Here is a 13,299-nt window from a genome sequence, read left to right as displayed (position 1 = left end):
CGTGTGTGAAGGACGGCATCCAGAACTGAACGTCTGTGTGGCTGGTTAAAAAATGTGGAAGAGGGGCCCCTGGGCGGCTCCAGCAGTGTCTGCCTTCCACTTGGGTCATGATCCCGGGGTCCTGGGACTGAGTCCCTGCTTAGCAAGGGAGTCTGCTTCTCCTCTCCTCCCCCTGCTTGTGATCTCTCTCTCTCTCTCTCTCAAATAAATGGATAAAATCTTTTTTAAAACAATGTGGAAGAGGGGCACCTGGCTAGCTCAGTGATTGAGCATCTGCCTTTGGCTCAGGGCATGATCCCGGAGTCCTGGGATCGAGTTCTGCATTGGGCTCCTCGCAGGGAGCCTGCTTCTCCCTCGGCCTGTGTCTTTGCCTCTCTCTCTGTCTCTCATGAATAAATAAAATCTTTAAAAAAAAAAAATGCGGAAGAGATTAGAAAGATGTATCCTGAAGTTTGCTTATCAAACCAAGCCAGTCCCTTGGCAAACTCCTGCCACACCCTCTCAGAAGCCCTCCCAGGCTGGTGGCAGCATCCTCCAACACACAGACCACCAAGTAAGAAGCTGCTGGGTCCAGATGTGACACTTTTCCTGGAAGAGTTGGAGCCGTGCACGTTTTGTAGCAGGTGGAATCACCTCCCCTTTTGGAAATTAATGTTCTTTCTGATTCTTTTTTGGCTAAACACATATGTGCCTCTTGAGAAAACCAACAGCCCAAGTTCCTATTCTATTCCCTCTCCGGTTTTGCTTTATCTTTGCATCATGTTTGCAGCCTGCAGACAAGCATAATGGGCAAGAGTTCCAGTAAACTGGCTGGATCATATTTCTTAGACTGAGTCATTGCTGAGAAACTTGTTGTGAACAGGAAGCAGCCCATGAAAATGTCTGTACATAGTAACATGCCAGACTCAGGAAACCGGACCGTTTTCTAGTTGAAAGACAAAAGGGTGAAAGGATGGTTCCACTACTCGGGGAAGAGCAAACTTGTGATCGAGGATTTTAACTCGGATAATTCATCTCTCAGTGTGTATGCAAGAACTTTTATTGTTAGAAAGCCCTGGTGGTTGAAGATTGGGTAAACAATCCTTAGTAAGATTTCTCTAGAAGGAAAACTTGGACTAGTAGTATCTATTACTACCTACTAGGAGTCTCTGCTGATGTACAACTGCTTGCTAGGCCAGTTATTTTTATTTTTATTTTTACTTATTTATTTTTATTTATTATGAGAGATAGAGGGGGCAGAGACACATGCAGAGGGAGGCTCCCTGCAGGGAGCCCGATGTGGGACTCAATCCCGGGTCTCCAGGATCACGCCCTGGGCCGAAGGTGGCGCTAAACCGCTGAGCCACCGCTGAGCCACCGGGGCTGCCCTAGGCCAGTTTGTTTGTTTGTTTGTTTGTTTGTTTGTTTTTTTTTTAGGCCAGTTATTTTTAAAAATGGAGCTGTAGTTACACAAATTAATTTAGTGACGTTTACACTTGGCCTGTTCAGCTGTAAGGCCCCTTCCATGTCTAACATTCTGTGATTTTACATATGTGTGTGCGCACACACACTCTTTGTGATTCTTACCTCCTTGACAGTTATTATAGCAATATATTTAAATGTTAGCAGATGAGGCCAGTAGAATCAAAAGTGCTTGAATGTGGGCAAACTACAAAGAATTACCTGTCCTCTGCCTTCTCGGGAATGCTCACTGAAAAAAGTTGGCATTGTGTTGCGTCTCTTCTTGTAATGAAGCAGTGGAGAGAAGCAAAGAAGTAAATGAGCAGATAAATGTGTATGAAATATAATAGTCATCAGTGAAATGTATTTCAAAAATACACCTGCTGGTTGTCACTTTATTTAGTAAGGATTGTGACTTTGTGAATCAAGGAGACATTTGTTGTTGCTTTATCAGTTTTTCAGAATTGAGGCATCCCCTCGGTTGTGTTGTGGCCAGCTATAGCTCTTCATTTCGGGCGGTGGGATATGATTCAGGTTCCATCTGGTTTTGCTCAAAAAATATTTGAGCAGCTTCTATGGAAAAAAATATTAAACCAGATTTAGTTTTGAGGTGAATGGTATATCCACCTGGGCATACAACACACGTACGGGGAAAAATGACTGAAAAAAATGACTTACACTCTGAATGCCAGTAATTAATATTTGAATGAAAGAGAGATCCCAGGGGGGAATAAACTTTAAAAGACTTATTTATTATTTTTTTAATGGAGATATATAATTTCACAGAGTATAGTATGATTTCATGCTTACACAGTTAAATTGAAAAGTGTGTTCATTTTCTGTTTACAAGCTTAGCAATCTGTCCAGTTCTTTTTTTTTTTTCACTTGATTGGTAAAATTTATTTTTAGAAGCAAACCTCCCACCACCTTGCCATCCTCAGGAAAAACTAGAGGCAGGGGAGAGCAGTGGGTTGAGAGGTGCAGGCCTCATTCATATGTGTGAATATATTATAAAAGGCATTTTCTTTTTCTTTCCAGATACTTTCTCAAAGCTTCAGTTTACAGAACTACTTTAAGAGGAGACTGTGCTATCTTGCCTTATCTTTCTCATTTTTTGGATCATCTGAGTATGAAATATGCCGGTTTGTTTGTCCAAGGCCTTTGTCTTTTCTTTTTATTGAAACAAAGATGTTTGTTTCAAAGTGGTCTGAGTTAATAATCCAACTTCAGCGTCCCCGTGAAACATGTAATAGATGACACAGACGGCAAATGAGGATATATACATTTTAAATGGGAATCTTTCATTTGGGCCAGATGGTGATTTAATGCGAATCGTCAAACATTTATGTTTCTTATTAAATCGTCATCTCTTGTGTAAGCCACGCTAGCAGCATAATTTGCAACACACTCAGGAATCACTAAAGGACAACAAAAAATTCAGATACTAAGTGGCTCCGTATGGCGCGGGGAGCCTTTGCCCTGGTCTCCGGGAAGGACCTGCGCAATGCCCTGGAGGCCCCCCTGCGCCCCTCTCCTGCCCCAACCTCTCTGGGCGGCCCTTGCTCGCCGGAGCTCTCCCTTCACGCGGCGGCCGCGTGGCTCCCCGGGCATTTCCCTTCGCCGCCCCGTGTCCTGTTGCTGCGGGCTCCACCCGACCGCTTCCTCTGGGGCGCCGGGCTCCGCGGAGGCGGGTCACTTGTGGCGGGAGTCACGGGCCTGGGCCTCACGGGCGGTCACAGGGCTCGGGCAGGAAGTGCTGGCCCCTGAGGGCAGCCCCCGGCGCGGCCCTGGGCTCCCACCGGCCGGTCTTGGCTGGACGCCTTTCTCATTTTCAACATAGAGCTTTGAACGTTTCTTTTTTTAATAATATTTATTTATTTATTCGTGATAAACAGAGGGGAGGGGGCAGAGACACAGGCAGAGGGAGAAGCAGGCTCCACGCAGGGAGCCCGATGCGGGACTCGATCCCGGGTCTCCAGGATCACGCCCCGGGCCCAAGGCAGGCGCTCAACCACTGAGCCACCCAGGGATCCCCGAGCTTTGAATATTTCATAGAATATCAAATCCCTGAAGGTTTTTGCTTCGGAACATGATGTAAAAATTTAAGTAACACAGAGGATGACATATTAAGGCCGTGACAAGAAACCTGTCGTTGCTTCATTCTGAATTTCATCAGAACATCGGTTTTAAGGAACCCAAGGTAGTAAGAACGACCCTCGCTTCTATTTCGAAGCAGAAGTTTCCTTTTAGAGACTTCTCACAGCAACAATAAATATCACATAAAAATAAACTCTAATATATGGAGGAAGAGCTCTGAGAACACTTTGAAACCTGTTTGGGGACCACTGTGCCCCCTGAAGGCTGCCCAGCCACATTTAGAACAGTTAGATGTCACTGGAAACCTCTTTTGGAGACATACCGGGTGGAGACAGTAAGCTGCTTGGCCTCCCGGGGCCCAGCGTTGTTTCAGGTCAGAGGAGAACAGGATGCTCAGGGGCTGATCGAGATGCTGCTTCATGATGTATTTTTCCTGTTTGTTGATAAGGATCCATCCAGGTGTTTGGGAGCATATTCTGGGAAATTTTTCTTTTAATGTTAGCACATGTATCTTCATTCTGTTCCTTGACACTTTATATAGGTGGTTCTAGCATAAACGTGTACATTTAAGTTGAACTTTTTATCTTGCTAAAGTACAAACATACCATAGCAGAGACAAGGTACAGTGGCCTTCCAAGTAATCAATTCCCAGATCAACATCTGTTCACCTGGTGGGTAATGGGAAATTCTTTAAAATTGAATTCGTTTGGCCGTGCATCGAAGGGGGGGCCCAGCAGGGACTGACGGCAGTTGAGCAAGTGTGTGTGTGTACACAGAAGTAAACATGAAAGTAGAGGTTGTGTGTTTTGTCTTCAACACATGTTGCACAAACCGGGTAGTCCGTTTCACACCCTCCCTGAGGAGGAACCAAGGAGCTTCATTGCTGAGTGTTACTTCAGGCGCCCAGTACAGTCAGGTCCGCAGCTTCATCATCATCCGTTGGCTGGAGTTTGATCTTCTGTTCCGGCAGGTGTTAGAACCATCACTGGGCACTCGGGTGGCTCAGCGGCTGAGCATCTGCCTTTGGCTCGGGTCGTGATCCCGGGTCCTGGGATCGAGTCCCACATCGGGCTTCTCCCACGGAGCCTGCTTCTGTCTCTGCCTGTGTCTCTGCCCCTCTCTCTCTCGTGAATAAATAAAATCTAAAAAAAAAAAACCAAAACCATCACTGTCAGCATGCATAGCAACAATAGCATATGCTTTACATTTATAGAGAGATTCCTTTCATGTCTCAGTTGATCCACCAACATCTGTATGATAGGGGTAGGCTAGAACAAGCATGTACTAAATTTAGAGCTAAACCTTCTGAACCCACTTGAGACATCTCTGGTGCGGAGGAAGGAAGGAGAAAGGAAAGAACAGAGATGTATCAACTCCTGGTGTGACTGCCACCTGAGAATTCTAAACTACAGTAGGAATTTTCCTTCGGCCCACGGGGCTGGGTTCTGGGAATACCCTGGAATAGTCTGACCTGTGAGCAGGGATTTGCAACAGAAACTGCTTCAGTGTTCATTCGGCTTTTATGAAAAAATCAAAAGTGGATCATGGTTTTTTTTGGTTTTTTTGGATTTTGGTTTTTATCTGGGATCTCTCAACAAGGAAAAGCTTCTGCCTTGGCCTTGGAGAGAGAGCACGAGTGTGGGGAGGGGAGCACGGGGAGGGAGACGCAGACTGCTGAGCAGGGAGCCCAGGACCCCGACTACCCGAGAGCCAGCCGGGCGCCCCTGCGTTTCTTTTACTGCCCTGGGGAGCTCAGCGCGCTGGCCCGTCAGTGTTCGAGAAAGACTGGAGTTCGGTTGGGGCTGTGATCGTGCTTGTCTTTAGTGCTGGCGCTTAGTGGGTGTGGGACCCTGAGGATGACCTCCCTGGCCCTGGCCCCCTGGCTCCAGCGGGAGAACAGCCCCGAGGGATCCCCAGTTCACCGGGGTCGGAGCTGAACCACTCAGGATTTTAAGGTAGAATTCGCTGTACCTTGAACCGTTGTGTTTCATGTGACCTTTGGATAAACCTGCCCATTAAAATGGAAACACATCATCTTTATTTTTTTATTTTTTTAAGATTATATTTATTCATGAGAGAGAGAGAGAGAGGCAGAGACCCAGGCCGAGGGAGAAGCAGGCTCCCTGCGGGGAGCCCGACGTGGGCCTCGATCCCGGCCCCGGGGTCACATCTGGGCTGCAGGCGGCACTAAACCGCTGAGCCCCCGGGGACCCCCACACCTCATCTTTGAAATGGAGCTCCGTGGGGGGGGGGCCTGAGGAGAGGCGGGGCTGAGGAGCGCCCCATTGCCCCTGCGGGAGCCGAGGTGCAGGGGGCTCAGCCCGCCCCGCATTGCCCTTCGCCTGGGATGTTAGGGCGGGACAGCACCGCGGGTCTTCTGTCGCTGCAGTTCCGGAAGCCCGTCGGTCGGGTCGGGTTTCGTATTTTCGGTGTGACCTGTGGTCCCAGAGGCCCGAGGGGAGCCGCGGTCTGGTCAGTGCGGCAGGGCGGGCCCGGGAGGCCGGCGGCTCCCCAAAGCCTCCAGAGAGGCTGCCCCCCCCCCCCCGGGGCCCGGGGCCGAGGGTGGCCCGGGCTCCCCGCTGTTGGCTGGAAATAGCCGCCCAGGAGGCATCGCGCCCCTTGGTCCCAGGAGGAGCCAGTCCGCGGGTCTAGACCCAGTGCCGGTGTCCGAGCCGGTGTCCCCCGCCGGGCCCGCTGTCAGCCCCGCTCCCCTCCCCGTGCCTGGATTTCTCTACTGTTAGTCTCATTATATATTTTCAGTACAGGTGACTTCTTAGCTGGGAAGTGATCTGAATGTCCTACGGGGGGACGCCTGGGGGCTCAGCGGTTGGGCACCCGCCTTCCGGCCAGGCCGTGACTCCGGGGACCCGGGATCGAGTCCCGTGTCGGGCTCCCCACAGGGAGCCTGCTTCTCCCTCGGCCTGGGTCTCTGCCTCTGTGTCTCATGTATACATAAAATCTTTTTTTTTTTTTTTATATTTATTTATTCAGAGAGAGAGAGTCAAAGACACAGGCAGGGGAGACATAAAATCTTTTAAAAAATACAAATGTATTTCCTACCTGTGTAGACTTTTCCAAAAACTAAAGTAATAAGTCAGAAAAATTGCTTTTTGACACATTTGTGATTAGAAAAATCTGGACGTGGTACGTCGGCCTAGCTTTGTCACAGAAATCAAAATAACCATTACTCTCGGGGCAAGATTCTCCCTGTATCTTAAAACTTTTAGAACCTTCCATCCTTCCCTGGTGCCATGTTTGTTTGTTTTTAATTTATTTTGTGTTTGTTTTTAAGAGGGTTATTTGTGATTTCTCAGAAGTGAAACTCTTTCCCAGGGCAGCCCCTTGCAGCCCCCTGCTTCACCTGCGGGTCACGGGATGACCATTAGCCAGGACTTATTTGTGCACGCCTCGGAGCGAACACCCAAGTCCGGAGGAGATTGTTTCCATAAATGAACCACAGGGGCAAGAGGAGCTAGAGATGATGGGGGAAAGTAATCCGTGTAGGAAACACCAAAAGAATGGTGCTGTTTCACAGCTGCTAGATTGACATTTAGCAGGGGTTTTCCCCCACTCTGTAAACTGGATATTTGCTGAGTTTAGAAGAAATTCCACATATTTGATCATGTTTCCCAAACTCCCATTTCTCATAGTAAACCAGTGGCTTGGAGTTACTCTCATTTCTGTATTCCATTAAACACGTGTAGGGCTTCCCTTAATTCAAGAGCTTTAATGCGCGTGCTGCGTGTTCCTTTGCTCCGTAGTGACCTCTACTACCACCCGGTCATTAATAATCCAAGTTATAAGTACTAGAATGGATGGCTGTTTGTACGTTCTTGTTTCTTGATTCATTGATTGGAATTAATCGTGTCCTTCCAGAACATGGGATCTGTGTTCCCATTCAGATTGTCATCTCCCTACCGCCGGCCATCAACAGTGGCATAATGTAAACTACATGATATCTGCCATTTTAAAAACCATCTTAACCATGGTCTCTCTCTTTCCTTTTTTTTAAACATAGGACATGGATTTGATTGACATACTTTGGAGGCAAGATATAGATCTTGGGGTCAGTCGAGAAGTATTTGACTTCAGTCAACGACGGAAGGAGCATGAGCTGGAAAAACAGAAAAAACTTGAAAAGGAAAGACAAGAACAACTCCAAAAGGAGCAAGAGAAAGCTTTCTTTGCTCAGTTACAACTAGACGAAGAGACCGGTGAATTCCTCCCAGTTCAGCCAGCCCCACACATCCCATCGGAAACCAGTGCATCTGCCAACTACTCCCAGGTACAGAAAACTCTGTTCTTGGGAAGGTGTGTGGCAGGGTTTATGGAACTAATACCAGCCCAAGAGTTAAAACATCTGGATTTGAGTTTTACTTCACCTTTTTTTTATGCCTTTTACTATGTCTTCATGACCATTTCAAGTCACCTTCCCAACCTCAGCTTCCTGATGAGTTCCTCACAGAGTTGTAGGATTGGGAGGACATAAATTACAGGAAGGTGCTTTCTAAGCTGTGGAAACATACTTAAGTGTCAAGCAGCAGCGGTGGTGGCAGCAGTAAAAGTAGTACAGAGTACTCGCGTCTTGTCTGCAGATGAGCAGTTGCAGCTCAGAGATTCAGTAACTTGCTTGCCCGGAGCGCTCAAAACTGGGGAAGCCAAGATTCAAACCCAGATAGTCTGGTTGATTTGATTCTGTGCTCTGTACTACACTAAACTGATTTCGGAAAGAAGATAAATGTCTAACTAAATTATAAACACCGTATGACACTGAACAATCTTTTTCTTCTTTTATGTCTCTCTCTTTTATCTAGGTTCCCCACATTCCCAAGCCAGATGCTTTGTACTTTGATGACTGCATGCAGCTTTTGGCAGAGACATTCCCGTTCGTAGATGACAATGAGGTACATTTGGTTAACAGTGAAACTCCTCCACTATATCTAATCACTGTATCTAATATATCCTCTAAGTGTGTCTCCGGTAAAAAAAAAAAATTTTAAGAGGAAATTTTGTCAAAGAATCCTTAGCCTGTAGATAACTTTACAATTAAAAAAAAAAATCTCTACAAAATACAAAACGAAAACCACTTACTGCTGTATAGCCAGAAGCATGCATCTGCATAACCATGGAAACAAATGACTCATTGATTATAGGTACTTAGAAATAAATTTTGGTGTGTAAAAAGCAAGCTGGGTAATAAACCAAGACTTGCTCAGTTAACACTTTTAGTAAATTTATTATGTTTGAAGCACTATACTAGGTATTTTTACCGAGACATACAAATTAAAGATCCTAAAAGATTGATACTTATTTTGAAATTTACCTTTGAATGTATAGGATAAAACAGCTAAGCTAGTAAATGATTAAGTTTAGAGTCGGGCAGGGGAAAAAGAGATTTGTTTCATTAATAAGTGGTTTCATAAGTGGTTATAACTAAAGAAATAGAGAACCGTTAGCCAAGTCCAGTTGAAGGTGTTGTGGGGGTGCCTTGGGGTGTACTTCTCCACTGTTGCTGGCAGACTCATGGAGATAAATGCTCTGTCAATTGTAGGTTTCTTCAGCTGCATTTCAGTCCCTTGTTCCGGATATTCCCAGCCAAATCGAAAACCCAGTCTTCATTGCTCCTAATCAGGCTCAGTCACCTCAGACTCTTGCCGTTCAGTCAGTCATTGCTGATTTAGACAACATGCAGCAGGACATTGAGCAAGTTTGGGAGGAGCTACTATCCATTCCAGAACTGCAGGTAACTAAGATCTAATACCAAAGACACTTTTATATTCAGTGCCTTTAAATTAATTATCCAGTTACTATTTACATGCCACTTACTTAATGGAAGGATTGGAAGGTGCTTTTTTTTTACTATTTTATTTATTTATTTGAGAGAGAGGGAGAGAGCAGGAGAGCATAAGCGTTGGAGAAGGGGAAGCAGGGAACCCGATGTGGGGCTCCATCCCAGGACTCTGGGATCATGTCTTGAGCCAATGGAAGCTGCTTAATTGAGTCACCCAAATGCCCAGGAGGGTGCTTTTATTTTTATTTTTTTAAAGATTTTATTTGTTTATTCATGAGAGACAGAGGCACAGATATAGGTAGAGGGAGAAGCAGGCTCCATGCAGAGAGCCCGATGCGGGACTCGATCCTGGGACCCTGGGATCACACCCTGGACTGAAGGCAGAAGCTTAACCACTGAGCCACCCAGGCGTCCCAGAGGGTGCTTTTAAATTAGTCCTGAGAGGGGCAACCTGGCTGGCTCAGTCACAGGAGCATGCTACTCTTTCAGAGTTGTGAGTTTGAGCCCCACCTTGGGTGTAGAGATTACTTAAATAAACTTGAGTCACAAGAGTTGCCCATGATCACTTACGTGCAGTTTTTTTTTTTTTTTAAGCTTTTATTTATTTATTTGTGACAGACTGAGAGAGAGGCAGAGACACAGGCAGAAGGAGAGGGAGAGAAGCAGGCTCCATGCAGGGAGCCGGACATGGGACCTGATCCCGGGCCTCCAGGATCACACCCCGGGCCAAAAGTGGCGCCAAGCTGCTGGGCCACCTGATTGTCTTGAGGAAAGATCTGGTCTTTGTAGACCAGAAGTCTGACCTAGGAACTGTGAAAATAATGTACATACTTAGACATAAATATCTGTTAGAAATGGATGGGAATTATCTGAATTACAGAAGAGCTTGGAAAGAATGGGGGTGGGGAATCAGAATCAGATATAGATTTTCAGCTTTTAAAACTATTTGCCATCAGGGGCACTTAGTCAGTCCAGTTGGTGGAACATGGAAATCTTGATCTCGGGGTTGTGAGTTCAAGCCCCATGTTGGGTATAGAGATTACTTATAAAATCTTTAAAAAATAAATATTTGCCATGAAATATAGACTATCTGCTATCAAAAATATTTCACCTTGATTTACATTTAGTAAAAATTTCTTTTCCACAGTGTCTTAATATTCAGAATGACAAGTTGGTCAAGACTAGCATGGTGCCAAGTCCAGAAACCAAAATGACAGAAATCGACAACAATTATCATTTCTACCCCTCAATGCCCTCACTGGAAAAAGAAGTAGGTAACTGCAGTCCACCTTTTCTCAGTGCTTTCGAGGATTCTTTTAGCAGCATCCTCTCCACAGAAGATTCCAGCCAGCTGACAGTGAACTCATTAAATTCAGATGCCACAATAAACACAGATTTTGGTGATGAATTTTATTCTGCTTTCATAGCAGAACCCAGTAGTAGCAACAGCATGCCTTCCTCTGCTTCTTTCAGCCAGTCACTCTCTGAACTTCTTAATGGGCCCATTGATGTTTCTGATTTATCACTTTGTAAAGCATTTAACCAAAACCACCCTGAAAGCACAGAATTCAACGATTCTGACTCTGGCATTTCACTGAACACAAGTCCTGGCATGGCATCACCAGAACACTCAGTGGAATCTTCTGTCTATGGAGACACACCACTTGGCTTCAGTGATTCTGAAATGGAAGAGACAGATAGTGCTCCTGGAAGTGTCAAACAGACCGGTCCTAAAACACAGCCAGGACAGTCTGCCGGAGATCCAGCCCAGCCCCCGTCACCATCTCCAGGGCCCAGTGCTCCAGCGCGTGACGCTCAGTGTGAAAACACGCCAAAGAAAGAATTGCCGGTAAGTCCTGGTCATCGAAAAGCCCCATTCACAAAAGACAAACATTCAAGCCGCTTGGAGGCTCATCTCACAAGAGATGAGCTAAGGGCAAAAGCTCTCCATATCCCATTCCCTGTTGAAAAAATCATTAACCTCCCTGTTGATGACTTCAATGAGATGATGTCAAAGGAGCAATTCAATGAGGCTCAGCTGGCATTAATTCGAGATATACGCAGGAGGGGTAAGAATAAAGTGGCTGCTCAGAATTGCAGAAAAAGAAAACTGGAAAATATAGTGGAACTGGAACAAGATTTGGATCATTTAAAAGATGAAAAAGAAAAATTGCTCAAAGAAAAGGGCGAGAATGACAAAAGCCTCCATCTACTAAAAAAACAACTCAGCACTTTGTATCTTGAAGTCTTCAGCATGCTCCGTGATGAAGATGGAAAACCTTACTCTCCCAGTGAATACTCCCTGCAGCAAACAAGAGATGGCAATGTATTCCTTGTGCCCAAAAGTAAGAAGCCAGATATTAAGAAAAACTAGATTTGAGAAGATGTGACTTTTTCCGAGCTAGTGGGTTGTTTTTGTTTTTTTTTTGTACTGTTATACTAAAAGCTCCTACTGTGATGTGAAATGCAAAAATATACTTTATAAGTAATTCTATGCAAAATTATAGTCAAAACTAGTGTAGAAAATAATATAAACTTTAAAAAGCATTAAAGTAAGTCATCAGTATGCTGAATCAGTAGTTTCACTTTAACTGCAAACTTAATTTCTTACAACACCATTTGGGCTAGTTTCTGTATAAGTGTAAATACTACAAAAACTTTATTTATACTGTTCTTATCTCATTTGTTACGTTCATAGGTTTATATGATATGACATCTGGCTAAAAACAAATTGTTGCAAAACTAACCACTATGTACTTTTTTATAAATACTGTATGAACAAAAAGGCATTTTTTTTATATTAAATTGTTTAGCTCTGGCAAAAACCAATTTAGTTAAAAAGCTGGTACTAATAAAGGAATATTATGACTGTTAAATTATTTCTTTGGAATTCGAGTTTATTGTTATTTTCCATAACACCACCACACTTTACATATTTAGGTGTTTTGCATTGTCAATGTTTTCATTCACTCAAAGTGTGAAAAGCATTTTATACTAAACTTCTGGTCCCAGAGATACAAAGAAATAATGTCTATCAAGATATTTTCTCTCTTCAATAGCAAGTATATCTCAAACGGTGTTTTCTTGACATGAAAACGTTGTTTCCTCATGTCAGTACATGGAGGCCCACCATGTGCTAGGTGTCCTCTATAGTACAGAAGACACCGTGGAAATCCCTGTCCTCCTGTAATTGAAGCCAGCAAACCTTACACCTGCCAGGATCGGGAAGGCCAGTAGAAAGGAATTTTCTTTCTTTTAAACCCAATTTAAAATAGGGTTGCACAGGCGTTGGGGGGTGGGGTTGCACAGGCTTTGGGGGGTGGGGGTGCCCAACAGACTTGGTCAGTTAGCGGCCAACTCTATTTTGGCTCAGGCCATGAGATCAAGCCCTTTTCTTTTAAACCCAATTTAAAATAGGGTTGCACAGGCTTTGGGGGGTGGGGTTGCACAGGCTTTGGGGGTGGGGGTGCCCAACAGACTTGGTCAGTTAGCGGCCAACTCTATTTTGGCTCAGGCCATGAGATCAAGCCCCGTGTCAGGCTCTGCACTGGTTGTGGAGCCTGCGTAAGAGCCTCTCCCTCTCTCTGCCCCTATGCTAAAATATAGGGTTGTAAATAGGAAAAGCCTTGAGATGGCAACATCTGAAAAGTGTGGGAGACTCATTCTGTTAGCTAAAGAATATTGCCAACAAGACTGAAGATGGAGAAGCAGCAGGTAGAGGAGTGGAACATGGATGGCACAGATTCTTGTTACACCTTCACAAAGGCTCTGGCTTTTATCTAGCAACATGGGGAACCACAGGCGTTTAGTAGGATTAACATCTGGTTTTTAAGTTTCCTTAGGCATGTGTTGAAAATAGTCTAGGGGGTTAAGATGGGAGCAGTTAGATGAGTGGGGAAGCTCTGAAACACATGGGATGGTGTTGGCTTGGGCTAGGGTGGTGAACCCAGGAATAGGGAGAAGGCACTGGG

At 45.1% G+C, this 13,299-nt stretch overlaps 1 protein-coding gene across 3 annotated transcripts in view; it reads left to right on the top strand.

Moving 5' to 3' along the window:
• The window catches only part of NFE2L2 (nuclear factor, erythroid 2 like 2), a 143,876-nt gene extending 131,672 nt beyond the window's left edge, over nucleotides 1-12,204 (top strand). For all 3 annotated transcript variants that reach the window (XM_041722081.1, XM_041722082.1, XM_041722083.1), the window contains 4 exons: nucleotides 7,556-7,822; nucleotides 8,352-8,441; nucleotides 9,089-9,280; nucleotides 10,476-12,204. In XM_041722081.1, the coding sequence (XP_041578015.1) occupies nucleotides 7,556-7,822; nucleotides 8,352-8,441; nucleotides 9,089-9,280; nucleotides 10,476-11,702 (1,776 nt within the window). In that variant the 3' untranslated portion in view covers nucleotides 11,703-12,204. The remainder of the gene's footprint in view (nucleotides 1-7,555; nucleotides 7,823-8,351; nucleotides 8,442-9,088; nucleotides 9,281-10,475) is intronic.
• Nucleotides 12,205-13,299: the final 1,095 nt, after the last annotated feature.

Source organism: Vulpes lagopus, chromosome 11, assembly GCF_018345385.1.
Source record: "Vulpes lagopus strain Blue_001 chromosome 11, ASM1834538v1, whole genome shotgun sequence".
In the NCBI taxonomy this organism is placed as follows: domain Eukaryota; kingdom Metazoa; phylum Chordata; class Mammalia; order Carnivora; family Canidae; genus Vulpes; species Vulpes lagopus.
The sequence above is the reverse complement of the archived record's forward strand: the minus strand, read 5'-3'. Positions and strand labels throughout refer to the sequence as shown.